At 42.0% G+C, this 18499-nt stretch overlaps 1 protein-coding gene across 7 annotated transcripts; it reads left to right on the forward strand.

The window, feature by feature from the left end:
* PRPF18 (pre-mRNA processing factor 18) lies at positions 1–16524 on the forward strand. 7 transcript variants are annotated; one of them, XM_084206786.1, is made up of 12 exons: positions 24–90; positions 1685–1740; positions 1813–1890; positions 2024–2050; positions 4769–4873; positions 6117–6230; positions 7994–8140; positions 9825–9893; positions 10604–10744; positions 11181–11252; positions 13436–13591; positions 15908–16524. In XM_084206786.1, exons 5-12 carry the CDS (start codon positions 4853–4855, stop codon positions 15986–15988), a joined length of 801 nt encoding a protein of 266 aa, XP_084062912.1. In that variant the 5' UTR covers positions 24–90; positions 1685–1740; positions 1813–1890; positions 2024–2050; positions 4769–4852; the 3' UTR covers positions 15989–16524. The 7 variants fall into 7 exon arrangements, with proteins under 7 accessions (XP_084062910.1, XP_084062911.1, XP_084062912.1 ...); XM_084206789.1 differs by lacking the exon at positions 24–90 and adding an exon at positions 203–470 and having other exon boundaries at positions 522–1740; XM_084206784.1 differs by lacking the exon at positions 1685–1740 and having other exon boundaries at positions 1–90.
* Positions 16525–18499: the final 1975 nt, after the last annotated feature.

Below are 18499 nucleotides of genomic sequence, written 5' to 3' on the forward strand. Positions count from 1 at the left end.
CCTGCGCTGCTTCCCCAGGCCGCCATGGACATCCTGAAGAGGGAGATCAGCAGGAAGCGCCAGCAGCTGGAGGAGAAGGAGCTCCTGGGGGTGAGGGCGGCCGGCGTGGACAGCAGGAGCCGCCCGGGATGTGGGCCCGGGGGAGGGGGGCGGGGGTGAGGCGGGAGCGGCCCGGGATGGGCCCGGGAAGGGGGCGCGGAGCGGCCCAGGGCCTGGTTTCCCAAAGCCGGGATGAGCCAGGGTGGGATCAGCAGGAGCCAGGGCCGGGGGCGCAGCCTGGCTTCAGCTTCGCTGTGTTCCATGGGCTTTTGGGGCTTGTTTAGTTTATTTCTGGCTCCGGGAGATGGGAAAAGTCAGTGCGAGATTTGGTGAGCAGAGTGTGGTTTCTTTCCTGTCCACAGCCACGTTCTGTCCATACCCGGGCAGTGTGTTGGCAGTGTGTGTGCCTAAAAACCCCATACCCGGGCAGTGTGTGACAGTGTGTGTGTGCCTAAAAACCCCATACCCAGGCAGAGTGTGAGCTCTGTGTGTGTGTGTGCCTAAAAACCCCATACCCGGGCAGTGTGTGACAGTGTGTGTGTGCCTAAAAACCCCATATCCCGGCAGGGTGGGAGCAGGGTGTGTGCCTAAAAACCCCATACCCGGGCAGTGTGTGACAGTGTGTGTGTGTGTGTGCCTAAAAACCCCATACCCGGGCAGTGTGTGACAGTGTGTGTGTGCCTAAAAACCCCATACCTGGGCAGTGTGTGACAGTGTGTGTGTGCCTAAAAACCCCATACCTGGGCAGTGTGTGACAGTGTGTGTGTGCATAAAAACCCCATACCCGGGCAGGGTGTGACAGTGTGTGTGTGCCTAAAAACCCCATACCCGGGCAGGGTGTGACAGTGTGTGTGTGCCTAAAAACCCCATACCCGGGCAGGGTGTGACAGTGTGTGTGTGCCTAAAAACCCCATACCCGGGCAGGGTGTGACAGTGTGTGTGTGCCTAAAAACCTCATACCCGGGCAGTGTGTGAGCTCTGTGTGTGTGCGCCTAAAAACCCCATACCTGCGCAGTGTGTGACAGTGTGTGTGTGCCTAAAAACCCCATACCTGGACAGTGTGTGACAGTGTGTGTGTGCCTAAAAACCCCATATCCGGGCAGTGTGTGAGCTCTGTGTGTGTGCCTAAAAACCCCATATCCAGGCAGAGTGGGAGCAGCGTGTGTGCCTAAAACCCCACAGTACAGCAGAGCCCCTTTCAGGGGTGTCTAATTTTGAGGTTTGGCATCAGAGGCTGAAGTAGGGAGCTGTGGTCAGAGGCTGTTGTATGACAGGCAAAGCATGAAGGAAGTAGTTGTAGTTTGTACTAATCAAGGAAAATGCTTTGGGGTGACCACATTTTCCAGCTGTTCTGTGTCTGGAATGTCTTTTCACGCGCATTTCTACAAAGCAAGCTTATAAAATACTGTGTATAAAGGTGATCTCTCCCACCTCCTCGATTGAATGTCAAATGATGTGTTCAGTATGATTTATCTAAACAGCCTGGGCCTGGTTATGCACATCTGAAGTGAAGTTTTACACTAGGGACCACCAAGACCTTACGTGGCAAAAAACTTGGGTTTTCTAAAGTGCTGGCAAGCACACTGTACTTTTAATTCTGCTTATACATATATTCTGCAAAGTAACTCTGTATTGCTGATTTCAGAGGTGCTTCCTGCTAGGCATCTCTGGGAAAGGATGTAGCTGAATTCACCAAGCCAAGTAAGAAAGTTTGAGCCATTTTTGCTCAACCATGCAAAACTGTGAACTGGTAACAACTCTCCTCTCTTTTAGGGCAATAAGAAGTATTTCAAACGCAGTGAGTTAGCTAAAAAGGAAGAGGAGGCCTACTTCCAGAGATGTGGCTACAAGGTATGGAAGTTGTTCTTCCAGGACTTGGTGTGTTTATTTTGAAGTCTGCATTTTTTTTTTTTTTAATCAACAATATCAATGTTGTTAATGATAATTGTTGTTCTTTGTTCAATCTGTTAATGTTATACATTAGCCTGTAAATGAGAAGCCACCTGGAGAGGTATGACTTTCCAAAACCATTTTCAATGCAGGAAAAGATATGCATGACATACAGCTACTTAAGTTTGTGTTATGGTTTGCCTTTTGTTTCTTTTTTGTTTGTTTGTTTTTATTTGTGGAAAGCATGAAGTGGCTCGGGATCAAAGCTTGTCTTCCTTTCTTATTAAATTGTGCTGTTAGGCATGAACACTGATATAGCCACCTTCCTCCCCTTACTGAGAAAAATGGATACATTTGGATAATTTTATCTGATCTTCATTGTCAAAATGTCCAAAAGAAATCAGTATAGTGTGGGTGTGCATCAAAAAGATCTGCCAACTCTCCTAAATTTGTATTTGGGTTTTGGCCATTAACCACCCAGCACTGAAGCTGTGCAACAACAGAATTTATGTTCTTGCTGGCAAAATATTAGAAACAATTGGTAACCTCAGGTGCATTTTGCAACAAATGGGCGATCTGGAAGGCTTTATCTGCCTTGTAATGGTGTCAGGGCAAGAGTTTCCTGAAATGGAAAGAATGTTGTTGTCTTTTACAAGTGTGTGTGCCTGCCTGCCTGCCTGACGGGGTGTCTGGGAGGGGGGATGCATTCCCTGGGGAAGACAGTTTCATAATCTCGTTTGCTGTTGGAGGGCACAAATAGGAGCTTTGTTTTCAAGTGACCTTTACCCAGTTAGTGACTTATTCTGAAACCTTGATCTGTTTGTGCACATTTGAACATCAGTGCCAAAATGATTCTGGGAACGCGCAGCAGAAAGTCATGGGAAAGCTCTGGGAATCCAGCTGCTCTTCCAAGGGCACGTGGCTGCCTGGTGCCTCTTGAGCATTAGCTTGACTTCTTCAGAAGCTGATGTGGTTGGAGTTACCTGTGCTGCTGCAGCACCAGTTTGGGTGTGAAATGCAACCCTGACAATGGTTTTAAAATAAGTTACTTTGTTAAGTTTCATATCTTTTTAGAGCCTCCCAGATTTCTGCATTGGTTCTTTACTCTATTAATGAGACATGGAACACAGACTGATTTCCTTTTAAATGCAGGTCCTTTTTTTACTTTGCTTAGACTTAATAAGTTGGAATAATTTCACTTGCTTGAAGAAAGCACTGAAACAAAATAACAGTGGTAAAGATACTGCTTATAACTTGGAGTCCAGCTGACAGAATGGATCCAATCTTTCCTTCCAGTGCTGCTATCTCTTTATGATTTCAAGAATGTTTGTAAGTTAAAATTTGTATGTATCCTTCTGCTCTGGGACTATATAAAAAAAAATAAATTATGCCTTCTTCCATATTTTCTGTCCCCTGTCAATTCCTCCCTCCCTGCATTGATGGAAATTTTATTTTCCCCTTCCCTTTATGTATTAAACATTGATTTAATTGTCTTTCCCTTGTTTATTCCAAACATCTGTACTTGTAGGATTGATTTTTTTTTTCTGTGGTTGCTAATACAGCACTGAATGTAGATTTGTACATCTGAAATTGCTGAATCTTGTAGATGAAGCCCCAGGGGTGGATCCTGCCAGCCACATAGAGTCACACTGACACCTGAGCAAGGCTGGCCCTGTGTCCTGAAAGAATAAAAAGCCTGTTAAAAAAAAAAATCTGTCCAGTAACTTCCTCAGATTGATCAACCCAAATACAGGCTGCCCATGCACAGGGAATGCTGCAGGCTGCTCTGGCATTCTTTGGATTGTTTCCCTTTTAGCAAGTACAGAAAGGAAATAAATTAGAAATAAATAACATATGAGTGAGCACTGAAGTTGTTTCCTTATTATAGGAATATTACCACCAGCAACCTGCTCCTGCTGTCAGAAGGGTTGAATTTGAGCTTATACAGGGAGCTGTAGTTATATGGCTGCTTTCTCAAAGTTACTTTGATCAGAGTTGTTTTGCATTATTAAAATACTGAATAATGAAGAAGGGATGCTCACTTTGATTCAGGGACCTTCTTTTAGACTAAGGGGAGTTGTTAAAGATACCCTGTTCCTATGAGGGGTTGTATCTTTTTTGTTTTGTTCTGTTTTTTTTTACCTGTAAGAAACTGGCAATGTTGTTAGAGAGGTGCATTACCTAGAACAAGGTTGGAGAGGTTCATTACCTCTCAAAACCCAACAGAAACTGTGGATCACTGCTAACTGTGCTCAGCTTGCTGTAGCTGCAGGTAATAAACACTGACACTGACCCTGGAGGAGGCAGCTCCACTCTCACCCTGCTCTGGGATTTTCCTTCCTCTCCTCTCTGTGCATGTGCTGGGAGCTGGATGAGGAAGTGAAGCAGGCTGGGAACAGTACCAGTATTTGTGTTTGTCAGTGTATTTTCTGTTTGAATAATTTTCCCCTTCTGGTTCATCATACATTGATGCACGTGGTCTTGCATGTATAGGAAGGATGGAACAGGGGCAGGAATCAACAGGCAGAGGGTGGATTTGCTATTTTTGGCACCAGTGCTGGCATCTGCCTGCTGAAGTGACAGCCAAACTTCAGCAATTGTCCTTTCTGTTTGCTGGAGAGAGTGCTTCCTGCAACCTGCAGAAGTGTTAGTTCTTAATACTATCAAGAACTTTTATTGTTTTGTGAGATGCAATTATGGACCATAAAACCATAAAACTATAAGGTTTATTTAGTCATACTAAAGTCTGTGTTCCAGAGTTCTGTATCTTGCCATCATTTCCCGTCAATCTGTGGATTTGTTTCCATTGCACATGAGTAACTTTGTCTGTTAAATGTAGGTACAGCAGCAGGAAGAGGAGGAGAAGCCACTGGCTACATCAAATCCAGTGCTGGAACTTGAACTGGCAGAGGAAAAGTTACCAATGACTCTTTCCAGACAGGAGGTAAAGTCAAAAACCATAAACTGACTCCTTGAGTTTACAGCAAATGCACCTGAAATTTCTTGTTAGGGCTGTTTCATCCAGTGAACTGTACTTTTTGTGGCAGTTTTATTTAATAATAAGCTTCCATTTTTGCAGTCAGCAATTAATGATCATCTTTGCTTATCAGGGCTCTGCTGTCCAATTGAATGCATAGGGAGGTGCAGATGTGTTGAGCCTCTCCGTTACAGGGATTTACACAGATGTTTTATCACATTTTACAGCTCTTTCAGAGAGATACCCTGAATATCAGCATTATTCTTGGATAGCACTGAAGATGGCATGCTGACTTTTTCCAAGGTTTATTTTTCCCTGAGCTTCTCTTCTTTGTAACTTATTGGTCTGAGCACAAATTCAAAAACCAAGTTTTGGAAGTTCACCTTAGCCTCTAGAAGAAACAGTCCTAAAGCCAGAGCAGCTGGGATGTTCTTTGCCTTTTCTAAGGATAAAAATGCCCATGTGGATTTAAGTTCACAGGTCCACACCCCAAAGCAGAAGCAGGAAGTTCAGAAGTACAGAGTACACTGGAATCTTGGAAATACTGAAATTCACAGCTGAGGTCATCCAAGCATGTCACACCTCCCCTTAATTTGTCAGGATATCCAGGTTTTTACAGGACTTGTAATGGGGGTTGTTGGTTTTGTGTTTGGTTTGAGGTTTGAATCAAGTTGAGGGAGGCTTTTTCACTTCTGTTTTATTTACTTTTAAAGTAACTATCCCATTAGTTTTTGGGACTTCTTATTTCCCAAATGCTTAATGATGGGGGTTTTCAGCAGATCACCTCCTAGCTGTGCTGGGACAACCTGCAGCCCAGCTCGTATTTTTATTGCCAAGACAAACAGGTGAGTGAGATTATTGTCAAGTTCCTATGTGATTTTGAAAATGGTTTTTAAGCTCTGCCAGAGGGATGATTTTTGTGTATTTGTTTGAACAAGTCAGAGCAGGAAGAAGTTTGGCTGTATCAAACAGCCTGGGATTTTATGCAAAATTTGTATCAGTAATATTTGGAATGACCTTTCACTGAAATACCGTGGGAATTTTATATTTAGATTGTAAAGTGTCTGGAACATTTTTTGACTGCTTAAAATATTGCCATTTCCTCTCCAGTCTAGCTCAACTTGTTATTCTAAGCAAAGTAAATAAATCTGTGATTCTGAATTTTATTTTGCTTCCTTTATACGTCAGGGAGTGCTTTGATTCTTTTCAGGTTATCAGGAGGTTACGAGAGAGGGGTGAGCCCATCAGGCTCTTTGGAGAAACAGATTATGATGCATTTCAACGTCTGAGGAAGATAGAAATTCTTGCACCTGAAGTGAACAAGGTAAGCCTGGCTCTTAGTTACTTATTCATGGTGTAAGTAACCCTAGAAAAGTTCCTGAAAATCATTTTCAGTAACTGTTAGTTTTCAGGAGGAGGGGGTAATAGACAACAAAGAGAATAAGGGCTCTTGTGTCTCTTTTTTTTTTTTCTCTTTTCCTGAGAAATTATGTTAAATATCAAGAGCTTTGTGCATAGTTCTAATTAAGTTACAGAGTTCAGCCCTAGAAACCTACCAGGCCCTTGTCACTTGGAAAAGGGGCCTTCAGGTGGCACTAACACCCCAGCTTGTTCTGCCCCTGCTTTTTTAATGAGCAGAGAAGTCATTTACTGTTAAAATAATCCTCTTCTTGTGATTATGTGCACCCTGAGAAGGCACAGGTAAGTAAGAGCAGGACTGCATACTGTCTCTCTGGGATATAAATGATTTTTCAAATCCTTGGATTCCAGAGCTATAACTTGTTATGGAAGTATCATATTTCCCCCTTCCCTTTAAAGTAGTCATCAACTCAAAAACTGACTTGAAGATATTATTAATTTATTTATTTTGTCTTAAGGAACGATCAGTTAAGTGAGGAGATACAATTGAGGTTTGGTTTGCATTCACTGTAAACCAATTTTACAGCCTTACTAACAGAGTGACAATTTGCATTTTCTTCCCTAATTTGTGGCAAACTGAATTGTTTTAAATGTCTTTCCTGGGGCTGCCCATAAAAGGGAAGCCTTTTCCTTTCCAAGTCTTTAAAAGAAAGATAAACAGATCTAGAAATAAAAGCTCTGCTAATGAAAGCTTCCCCTCCAGTGACATTGATCACAGGAGCAGGATTAGGAAATAGAGAGCCCATAAATAGGGTTGTGCTGGATTTTTGTTACATTTCAGTCACTCCTGTTCCTGTCTAGGGGGATTTTGCATGTTGCTTAGTCAATCAGCCTTGTGGTTCAGACATTTTTAGAGTAACTAAATGATTAATAGAAATGCTTCAGACAGCTAAGTATGATGATGGAAGAGGGGAAGTAACTGTGCATATCCATTCCCTGTGGAGTAGCTGAATTTATCTGAGGGTAAGAAATGTCATGCTCCTTTATAGAGCTGTATATTTTATGTCTCAAGATGAGAAGGCATATGCTTCAATTGTGGTTAAGGTGAATTTTGTTGTATTTGAAAGGTTCTATTTGAAAGAACCTTTTAACTTTATATATGGTTTTAAACTGATTCTGTTATTTTTAGTCACCTCTTCTAAAGTTGAGGGTTTTAAGGAGTGAATCTATGATAAAACATTCTGCTATGTTTCAATAATTTGTAATAAAAGGAAGCAACATTATTGTTTTATGTCTGGCCCTGAAGGAGTGAGACTTATTTACAGTTTTTTTTTAGGGCAGATGTGAAGACTTGTAGAGCTGATGATGGTTATGGTCTGGTTTTCATTTGTTTTGGGGTAGTTCAGTGCATTGCTTGGAGAAAATGACTTGAAGAAAGTCCTGGAGGTTGATTCCATCCTCCAGGCTTTTTTTTTTTTTTTGGTGAAAATACTTTTTCATAGGTATGAGCACTTCAGAAGTTCATGCACCTGTTTTTTGTTAGGTGCTGAAGCAGAAAGAAACTGTTGTTGGAATTCAGTTAAATTCAAACAACACTAAACCCTTATGTGTGTTTTTACAGAATTTGCACCTTAAGCAGAAGTTAGATGCTCACAGTGGCAGTACTGAATTGCTTTTATTTACTTGAGGGTTTTTTTTTTCTTTCTTCTTCTTTTTTCTGTTTCCTAGGGCTTGAGAAATGACCTGAAGGCTGCTTTGGATAAGATTGATCAGCAGTATCTGAATGAAATTGTGGGTGGCCAAGAAGCAGGAGATGATGACTCCCAGAATGACCTGAAAGTCCATGAGGAGAATACTACTATTGAAGAACTAGAAGTATGGGATAGGTCATAACTAGGGGATGTGAGATGTACTGTGTTGCTGTGAGGAAGCTTCAGGATTGTTTAGGCAAAGCTGTCTTCTTTTCAACAGCTGACTTAGGCCTTTTGAAGTATTCTTAAGGAGAAAATTTAGGTTTCCAAGCCTGGAGTTGCACTGTAGATGCCTCCAAGAGACAAATGAAAACTCAAATGGTTTTTGTTTTCAACACTTCATCCCAAAGGGGACAGGTGTTGCCTGCAAAGAGTGATACAGTGAAGATTTATTCTCCAGGATTTCAGAAGCAGAGAATTTAATTCCAGTACATTACCTGGTCATAAATGCCAAAACCTTTCCAATAAATATTTTAGAGGGTAATAAGGTCAGTACCAATTAATTTTCCCTATACAAGGAAGAAGGACTCTGAAAAATAAGCACACAGAGAAAGAACATTTGATATGAAAACATCTAGGACAAAAAAAAAAAAAGAGTATCAGAAGGAGGGAGACCACAGGAAATATAAGTGCAGACATAATGTGTCCCAGAAACTTGAGTGCAAATGGCTGCTCTGTTCTGAAAGAATCCTGTGGTGTTTGTGTGAGTGAGTGGAGAGTGAGTGCCAGGAAATGCATTCAGCACCTGGTATTTCAGGATCATGTTTTGAAAAGCACATTAACTTGAGCTGAAGACTTTTACCCTTAATCTTCAAAACTCTTTGCAGGAGTTAATCTTCATTCATCCTTTCAAAGTGTATTTAAGAAATAATATGATTTATAAATGAAAGCTGAAGTGAATACATTATTATTAAGAAATAGTCTGGGTTTTTTGTTACAGTGCCAAGGGTTCTGGTTTAAAATAACTGCCGTACCACAGTGGATAGCAGCAGTTGTATTGGACCAGAATTTTATTAATCTGTTAGCTCTTAAAATAACCCCTTTTTGTGGTAGTAGGGCAGGCTTGGTTTGAGCCATGCAAGCAATCTTATTCTAAAAAGTTTGAAAACACCACATCTTAATTTTATATTCCTTTAGCTGCATTGCCTTGAGCATAAAGGCTTACATTGAATTTGATTCCAAATCTAGGAGATTTTTAAAAATAGAACTCACTTTGGAATGGAAATTGATTATAAATGGAACTATACCTGCTGGAAAATGTTTATAAAACTTTCTGTTAGTATTTACAGTTTTGAGGTTTTGGCAGGATGGTGGAGAGTTGGCGCATACAGCTGGGTATTTTTAGTGGTTTGTTGCTTGGTTTTGTTTTTTTTTTTTTTTAAATTTGTTCCCTCAAATTCACAGTTGAATTAAATGATAAAAAGCCCCAGTACATCAGAGAATTGAAGTAGCATAACAAAATAATTAGGTTAATTGATGGCTTTGGGGATCTCAAAAAATGCAGTGCACCCACAGTTCCCCTTAATGCAGTGCTGTCAGACAGCTGCTAATTATGCCAATAATTTAGTAGTTAATGACTGAAGAATTACTGTTGCATTGACTTTCCAAAAATAATCATATTGCCATTGTGATGTAAATGTTTTTAATAGATTAATGAATTTCAGTAGCATTTGTAGCTGTTCCATGACCAGTGTTTGGGATTTCTTGTGGAATTTATTGCAGTTGGTGGTGCAGTGAGCTATGCTCTGCTGTGGTGCTGGCAGACCAGACAAAATAAAAATAATGGCTCTTTTTTCCCCCTGTTCCAGGCTTTGGGAGAATCCTTAGGACGGGGTGATGATCACTATGATATGGACATCATAACCAAGTTCTTGAAGGTGACAAACTCTTAATTATTCTCTAGTTGTGTCATATTATTACTTCCAGATACATTTCAAGAATAGAAGGATGGGTTTCAGCTGCTGGAGAGGAAAATCTCATATGTTATGTGAAAGATGTGGGTTTTTTGAAATGCTTGGCACTCCACAGCCTTTGTTAGTCACAACAGTGACTTGTGCCAAATCTGGGAAAGAGCTCTTGGGTGAGCAGCATTCTTCAAAATCTGCTCCTGCTTTTCCAGACAAAATAAATACAGTTTTGATTTTTTGTGTGATATTTGAGGCAGTTGTCTGTAGCTGCCTCTGTGTGGTACTGTGGCATCAAACCTTTGGAGAGTTTCCTTGGAACAGTGCAAGCTGAATTGGAATGTCACCTAGTGAAATTAGAGAATTTTAAAGGAAGTCCACAGGTTCAAGTGATGGCAGCAAATTGTTTCCTGGCAAGAAACCTGTGTTGCCTCTCAGCTGAGTCAGCCACTGCCTGTGTAACTGTTGTGGTAATCAAAGTCACAGCAAGAGCTGAAGCTTTAATTTGTGTGTGTACATTAAGATAAGAGAGTTTCTCCTATCCCTCCTTGCCTATCCTTCTGAAAAAGGTTTTACCTTCTTAACTCAGATTTCTCCAAAAAAACCTCCCTTTGCCTTGCTTGCTTAGCCCTCTGTTGTGTCAGTAGATGGCACCATGACACAGATGTGCTTGCTCCCTGCAGTTCCTGCTGGGAGTTTGGGCCAAGGAGCTGAATGCCCGGGAGGACTACGTGAAGCGGGGCGTGCAGGGGAAGCTGAACAGCGCCACTCAGAAACAGACCGAGTCCTACCTGCGGCCGCTCTTCAGGAAGCTCCGCAAAAGGGTGAAGCACCTTGAAATGCCTCTCCAGCCTTGCTTCCCAAGTAGCCAGCATCAGGGCCCTTTTCCAGGAGAGGGGATTAGTTGGTGGCAGTTTCTGTATCTAGAGCTCCTGACACCCAGTTCTGACTTTATCTCAATCAGTGAAATCTGCCCACTCACTGGTTTTCCAGCTGTTTAAAGCAGCACCTGCTCCCTGGGTTGCAGACATGACAGAAAATTGGGGTTGCATTTTGCACTTTGCCATCAGCTACCAGGTGTAACCACTTAACCTCCCCTCTTCAGATCCTGCATCTGAATAATGAACAAGTTTTCCTTTGTGACACTCCTCAAGCAAGGGTAGTTGCTAAACTTTGCATAAATGCTGAGTAAAATGATTTTCCTGAGCTGCTGTTCTGAAGTAAATGTCTTTTTTTTTTTCTTTCTCCTGTCTCCTGTAGACACTTCCTGCTGACATCAAAGAATCAATAACAGATATTATTAAATTTATGTTGCAGAGAGAATACGTGAAGGTACGTTTGTTTGTACTTTTCCTTTTGTTGTGTTCGTGCTGTCTGGTTGGAGAAGATTGAGTTTATTGCATCAGCATTCCCGTATTTTTTTTTAATTTTGAAGATGCATAGCTGGAAATACAACATCTATCCCAACAAAATGAAAAATGGCTGTGAAATATTAGGCTCTAAGTAGTGTTTGATCCACAGCCTGACAGAAGATCTTCTGAGGTTCATGAAACTGCACAGCTTTGTAAACATGAAGAAAATTTTTCTCAGAGATGGGTATATTAAGTTGCAGAGGCATTCCTCAAGGGGAAACCTGATGTTCTAAGGTTAAATGAAGGTATTGAATAATAATAGGGTGTTGATGATTAATTAATTAATTAGGAATTAATTGAGGCACACTGAGTTATTGAATATGAGGCGCTGTCCCTTTCTTTGTCTACACTGACATTGTGGCCTGGTAAGGCTGAGGTGAGTTAATGAGAAGATTTTTTGGATGAAGTCTGCTCACTGCAGGAGGCAGAAGTACTTTGGGACACAAGATCAAAGGCAGTATTAGGTTTTATTTGTAGCTGCCTTCAGAAGTGAAACTGAAGTACCAATAGCATTTGCTGAAGCAGCTTGTATATGCAGAGGAAACTGAGCTGTTTTGCCTTTAAATTTCTAGTATTTCTTGTGAGGATTTGCCATAATTTGTCAAGTAAGCAAGCAAACCTGCTTTTGATGCTGAAAAAAACTTTGTATGGCCTAAGGCAAATTTAATCCAAATCATTTGGAAGCAGAACTGAACGTGTGGCATGTATGATAGTGGGATTTTATTTTGAAGCATTTTTGTTCTCCTCGTTGTCATCATTATGTGGAAATTCCCTTTCCAATACCTTCTCAAACTAATGAGCATGCAGGAATGTGGTGTATCTCTGGGTTAATCAGCAGTGCTTCTCTCTCCTGGAGGTGCTTGCCTTAAGTAAACTTCACAAAGATTTTGGATGACTTGAGTACACATTTGGATGTTTTGTTTTTGTTTTTTTTACATTAGGTTAATGGTTTTACAGATACTCACATCCTTTTCAATTTTACTTTCTAGGAGACTTGCCTCTTTTTGCCACCTCTGGTCTTCTGTCTCTTTTTGCCTGCTGCTTGCTTTGTGCACCCTAGTGAATACTGTCAGCCACAAATTCTTGCTGCTTTGTTAGTTGAAAAGCTTGGAAGATTTTAATTTTGAAATCAACATGTTGACAGCAGGCAAATGCCAGAATGCAAGTTGTCCACTCAGCCTTAATTAACCCTGTTGTGACAGTTCTGCAAGGGTCTTTAATTGCATGTTCACACATTGTTTGATCACAAAAGTATATTTAAGTCAGCAAGTAGGTATTTCACTAAGACTGTTCAGATTCTGCCTCATGCAGGTGATGACTAAGCATCATCTTAGTCTAAGCTCTGTCCTCGGTTCAGATTTGCTTTTAGGTCTGTCTCCCACCCCTGCTTTTTCATTATTCACCTCCCAGTTTGTTCAGTGCTAGCTGGAAAAAATCTGCACCCACTGGTCATGATTGCTGCTTCTTGTTGTCCAGTTTCTGAATAGGAGGTGATAAATGAACTCTTTATCAGTGAGTTTTGTAGCTGCTCTCTAATGGAGAAGGAATGTCCTGTTCCACGTCCTTCAGGTTTTTTCTGTAATTGTATCTGCCACTTGCTGTTTCTCAGTTGTTATGTTGGGTTTTTTTAAGCTCTGTACTTTTCTTCCTTTCTGCCTTTCTTTCTACTAATTTTCCTTTTGAGTTTTATCCCTGTTTTTCCCCAAGAATGTTGTCTGTTACAGCTTTCAAACAGGATCTGCGCTCTTGATGGGGAAATTCCTGATTGATTTACTGCTGCTACTGCTCTGGCCTTAAGCGTGGTTACAAATGTAACCTTATTTAACCAGAGATGGTTGAGTTGAAAATAATCCCAGTAAACCTTAGTTTTGGTCAAGATAACCAGAGACTGCCATATCCAATTCTTTTTTTTCATGAGGGAAAGTCCCTCGTGAAACTTCCCTCGGAGTTCCAGGTGGGAAGGTGCGTTGTGCAGTTGGTTAATGCCATGCAGTGACAGGGGATCAGAGACACTGGAACGGGGCTTTAACTGCACCTGGCAGTGCAGAAATGCTCTGTGTGGTGCTGTTGCTGTGGTGCTCAGTGGTGCTCTTCCCTCTCCAGGCCAACGATGCCTACCTGCAGATGGCCATTGGGAACGCCCCCTGGCCCATCGGCGTCACCATGGTCGGCATCCACGCGCGCACGGGGCGCGAGAAGATTTTCTCCAAGCACGTGGCCCACGTGCTCAACGATGAAACTCAAAGGAAATACATCCAGGTAATGGCAGCTTTGGAAATCCAACAGGTCTGCTTGTGTAGGGGGATCTTTGAGGAACATCCGTGTCATGATGACATCAGGTGATGTGGTAAAGAAGTCCCAGAAATGGACAGGTTTAGTTCGTGTCAAGCATAACATCCAATTAACAGTAGCTTATCCTGCACCTGGAGGCTCTTCAGTGCTGGGCCAGGAACAGTCCAATGGGTTTTCTGGACTGCTGTGATCCTGCATGAGCACCAAAGCAGCTGTGAAGACAGGCTTGATTCTCCTGAGGCCTCTCACTGCTTAACTTGTGCTTTAAACATGCACAGAATTTAATACTGTAAAATTCAGTCCTTCTGACTACTTCTGCAACTAGATAAATGCATTCATTAATAAGTTCAGGAATCTGGGCTCAAAATTCCAGGTTTAGTTCCTCCTGGGCATCTTCATATTCATGTGGACTTCTGGTTGTGGAAATAGTAGCAGTGCTGTTTTTCTACTCTGTCCTTTCCACACAGTGGGTGGACAGGTCTGAGGAAACTCTTGGTATTGTTAAATGTGTTTGGCCCTTGCTAGTTACAGTTTCATTGAGATAAAAAACCTTCTGGGTTAACTCTGAAGCCTCCAGAGCAGCATCATGGAGCTCAGAGCTCCTGTTAGGGGAGATTTATAAATGTCTTCCTTTAGCAGCAGGACTCCTGTTGCTTTTCAGCTTCTGCAGATGTCTGCAAGGAAATTGCTTGCAAAATGCAGCTTCCCCTTCTGCTCTGAATCTCCCTGTATTTGGGCTATGAATATAACCTTTGGTTTCTCTTCAACTCTAGTTTTTAATAGCATAACCTGAAAAAATGTCATTGTGAAGTCACAGGGGCCTCCAGACACAGAGACAACAAATTAAATTTGATCAATTATTTTGTAAGGTGAAAATTGGCGTGTGGATTATGCATCTTCAGAGACAGGCTCCAGTTATGCTTGGAAGTATTTAATGGATGAAATAGTTTTAAAGTAAATAATGTTGTTGTGGTCTGTGTTAATCCACATGTCATAAGGGTGAATAATTCATAGAATCCCAGAATGGTTTGCATTGAAAGAGAGCTTCAGAGACTATCAGGTTCCAACTCCCCTGGCAGGGAAACCTTCCAGACCAGGCTGCTCAGTAATTGGCTTTCTCTGTCCATTTGCCACTCCTGGAGCAGAAGGATCTCTACTCTGGAGTGTTGCTTGGTCTCTCTTAGCATAACTACCTTGTGGGAGATGTGTGTGAATTCCCCAGTTTGCCCCTTCTCTGCTTTTGGGGCTTCCTCTGTTGGCCAGGGAAATCCTTGAGTTCATCTTCCCCCTGGGAGTTTCATACCTCTGCTTCTAAATGACTCAACTCACTGCAGCACCAAGACAAAGTTGGCTTTAAACATGTGTGTTCTTTATGTTGGTTTTAGATGTTTGGCTCTTGGTTCAAACTGGAGCATGGGATATTTATTTATTACCTGTGCTCCCAGCAGCTGCATGAAGCAAACTTGTTCCTGATTGCAGCACTCTGGAGTGAGAGCATCCCAAACAAGGAGTCATTATGGTGCTGGGACAGACTTTCCATGCTTGCCTGCATGAGAAGGGCCAAAGCATCATCCTGGTGAATCATTTGTCCCTGAGTGAGGAGCTGCCTTCCATGAGGAGAGTCTCATGACAGGGACATGACTCTGCCATCTTGGAGTGCAGTGTCACTGCTAAATTACACTTCCACCACAGCAGTTGCCTTTCTTCTTCGTTAGAATTTTCTGTGTGACTTGAAAGAAAATAATAATCACAGGGTTCCTGTCATGTTGGTTTTTGGCAATTGATGCCTTGAAAGAACTGAAAAGTCCACATTCTGCCTTTCTCCTTGATTGCTTCAGTTTGCCTCTCTGATGTCCTATGTCCACAGTTCTCCTCCTGAGAAGTGTTTGGTTCTTGCCTTAGCTCTGCAGCTTGTTTTGAAATTGCTTTTTGTTCTTTAGAATTAATTTTAATATTCAGCTTTCTTGTAAATATCTTGAATTATGATATCATTTGTTCCCTTGGTGATAAAGAGGGATTAAAGAATTGCTGTGATCCTCCACTGTGAATCTTACCAGGTGGGATTGAAGCTGTAGCCTTTTTGTTTATGCCACAAACTCCTCTAATATTGAAGAGAACCTCAAACTTTAAACGGAATAACTACCAAAATAAAAATCCCAACCTCAAAATAGCAGCCTTTTCTTTTTAATTCTTCTTGTTAAGCTTAAGAATACTCTAGGCTATTAAGTTTGTTCAACAGCTGCAGCCTTATTACAGGATTGTCCTTGTTTTGTTCCTTCCTAGGGGCTGAAGAGGCTCATGACCATTTGCCAGAAGCACTTCCCAACAGACCCATCCAAATGTGTGGAGTACAACGCTCTGTGAGGCTCTGCTGGGACTCACATTTTGGGCTCCAGAGGATGCAAGAGGCAGACTTTGAGCCTGAACACCAACAAAAACTTGGGGTGGGCTTTGCAAAAAAAAGCAAAAGGAAAGATATTTTTTTTTTACAGCTTCCTTTTTCCAAGCCCCATTTATTTAGATTTATTTTGAAATCTGTGCTTTTTGCTGAACACATCCAATGTACAGCAGAGGGATGGGTTTTGAAGAGTGTAAGACCAAGACAGTGACCAAGGGACAATGCACATGACAACTGCTTTTATTTCAGTTTGTTATTCAGGGAGCTGTACAAATTGAACTGTTTCCCATATTTTAGACTTTAAATGAGTCTCAGCCCTGCAAGGAGCATATGTGGAGCTTTTTTTGGCTGTTTTTGCATTGGAGACTGACGGGGGGGGGATGATTAGAGGGGAGCAGTTGAATCTGAATCTTGGTTATTTCTGTAAATATAAAGACTTTTTTGGCTAATCTTTCATGTGGTATTTATCAGGAATAAAAAAAAAAGGTTTATATATTTCTCAGCCTCAGTGCAAAGAGTTTTTGATCTTGGATGCATCTGATTTGGCTTTTTTTTTTTTTTTGGTAACGACATTTTTAATATAAACCTTCTGGGCTTGGGGGAAGTAATCTTATGGCTCTTGAGGCTTTCAAAATCCATTTTTATACATCTGGAGAAAATTTTCAATCTGCTGGGCATTGCAGAGAAATTAATTAGGACCTCCCATGACCATGAACAGTATTTCTAGCAGCCATAAATCTTTACCATTGTGTATCCTGACTGGGAATAGTGAGGAAACTCATAGGAATGATGATGTCTAATTTGGGATAAACAGTGAAATGTTGGAACTTCGTTAGTTTTGAGTAGAACTACTTCCTGAAGAAATATGTCACTATTGAATGGTTTTGTCTGGGTTCTCACCTCAGCTGGCAGCTTGGAGCAGGAACTGGAGCCCTGTTCTCCAGGAGTGACCTGTCTCCCTTGGGTGCTCCCAGTGTCCTGTGGCTCAGTGAGAGATACTGGGGGATGTGAGCTGGGAGGAATATCTGGGAGAAATTCAGGTTCTTCTGGAGACTCTCTTAGATTCTGAAGTGCTTCTTTGGCCGCAGGAGATTTTCAGTCTGGAGTGTTTGACCCCAGAGAAAATGTCAAGAGTTTAGAAGTAATAAAATGAGGCTGATGAGACCTCACTGTCTCTTGGGGGAGGGGCCTTTGGGGAGGAGATGGGGATTTGTGGGGAGCAGCTGGGCAGATGTCAAGAGCATGGAAGAGTTTCATTAGCAGTGCTTTCTGGTGATTTTCTTGAAGTGCTCTGTCCAGATACTCTTTGGGGGCGTTATTACAGTGGAAACATTTGTAACACTGCAGCTTTATCCCTCTCCCCACCCAGATGGTTTCCTGAACTGTTTCTAAATCTTTATCTTGACCTTAGTTTTGAACTCTGTAAATAATTGAGGGACAATATTGTCCCTTGTTCAGAAGAGCTGTAATTTCCCTGGAAACTGCAGCAAGTGAGTGGCCAGGAGATGGTTTAAGGAGCATTGTATCATCTGCTTTAGTGGGAAGCAAATTCCTTAGGGGATCTGTAATAGTGCTAGATGGATTTTTCCCTTCCTGTCTTGGAGCTAATTATTGAGGAGAATTTTAATGGTACCCTGAGTGCTGGTTTGAGTGGGGATGTGCCTCCTGTAGGGATGTGAATTTGAGGTTGGAATGTCTTAGTCTGATCAGGTTTTAAGGAATGCAGTTGAAGCAATGTGCCTCCTTGCTGACAGTCCCTGAAATACAGCTGCCCTGCTTGAGTGAATCCCATGACAGAAGAACTTTATCCCCTTGCAATCCTTGGAATGGTGCTGTATGGGGAACTGAGGAGCTGGGAACCACTTTCTCACGGCATATCAGCATAAGAATTTCCAGCTGTCCAGCACGTGAGAGCCAGCTCTGGTCCTCAGGGGACAGGGGCCAGGGGGACACTGTTACAGCAGCTGCTTTTCATCATCGGTTGGAGGCTCTTTGCAGCTGGATGGCCCCAAATTGCAGCTACCAGACCGTGATCAAATAGTTAATAATGCCTCTTAGCCAAAAAAATCCCAGCCCTCAGTCTAGTTCAGGGAGGAGTGGGTGTGGTGCATCTGTCACACTGCTTGACAGTTTGGGGGTTTTTTTTTTGTGGGGAGGGTATGTTTCAGTTTAGCAATTTGCTTTTCCCTCCAGGCTTTTCCAGATGTTTATTTTTGATAATTCTTGCATTAGGCGGAAATAACTCTGCTGGATCCTAAGACTTGCAGCCTTAGGATGAAGTCATGAGTTCCCCATGGTGGTGTGTGCAGTGGTTTTGGGACTTCAGTGCCCCTGGTCGTTTATTGCAGTCCCTGAGCCTTTCCCAAGCCTGGCTGTGGCATTTTGGAAGGGCCTGTGCAAGGTGAACTCTCAAACTATTGGTACCTGCCTGATACTGGTATTATTGTGCCTGGTGGTGGTGAAATGCCTTAAATTCC

Source organism: Fringilla coelebs, assembly GCF_963513975.1.
Source record: "Fringilla coelebs genome assembly, chromosome: 5".
Classification (NCBI taxonomy): domain Eukaryota; kingdom Metazoa; phylum Chordata; class Aves; order Passeriformes; family Fringillidae; genus Fringilla; species Fringilla coelebs.

Excerpts from the sequence above, each read along its gene's own strand:
- PRPF18 (XM_084206784.1), top strand. The coding sequence starts at position 25 with ATGGACATCCTGAAGAGGGAGATCAGCAGGAAGCGCCAGCAGCTGGAG. Across the intron at positions 4,874-6,116 it reads TGACTCTTTCCAGACAGGAG|GTTATCAGGAGGTTACGAGA; the intron begins GTAAAGTCAAAA and ends GATTCTTTTCAG. Across the intron at positions 11,253-13,435 it reads TGCAGAGAGAATACGTGAAG|GCCAACGATGCCTACCTGCA; the intron begins GTACGTTTGTTT and ends TTCCCTCTCCAG.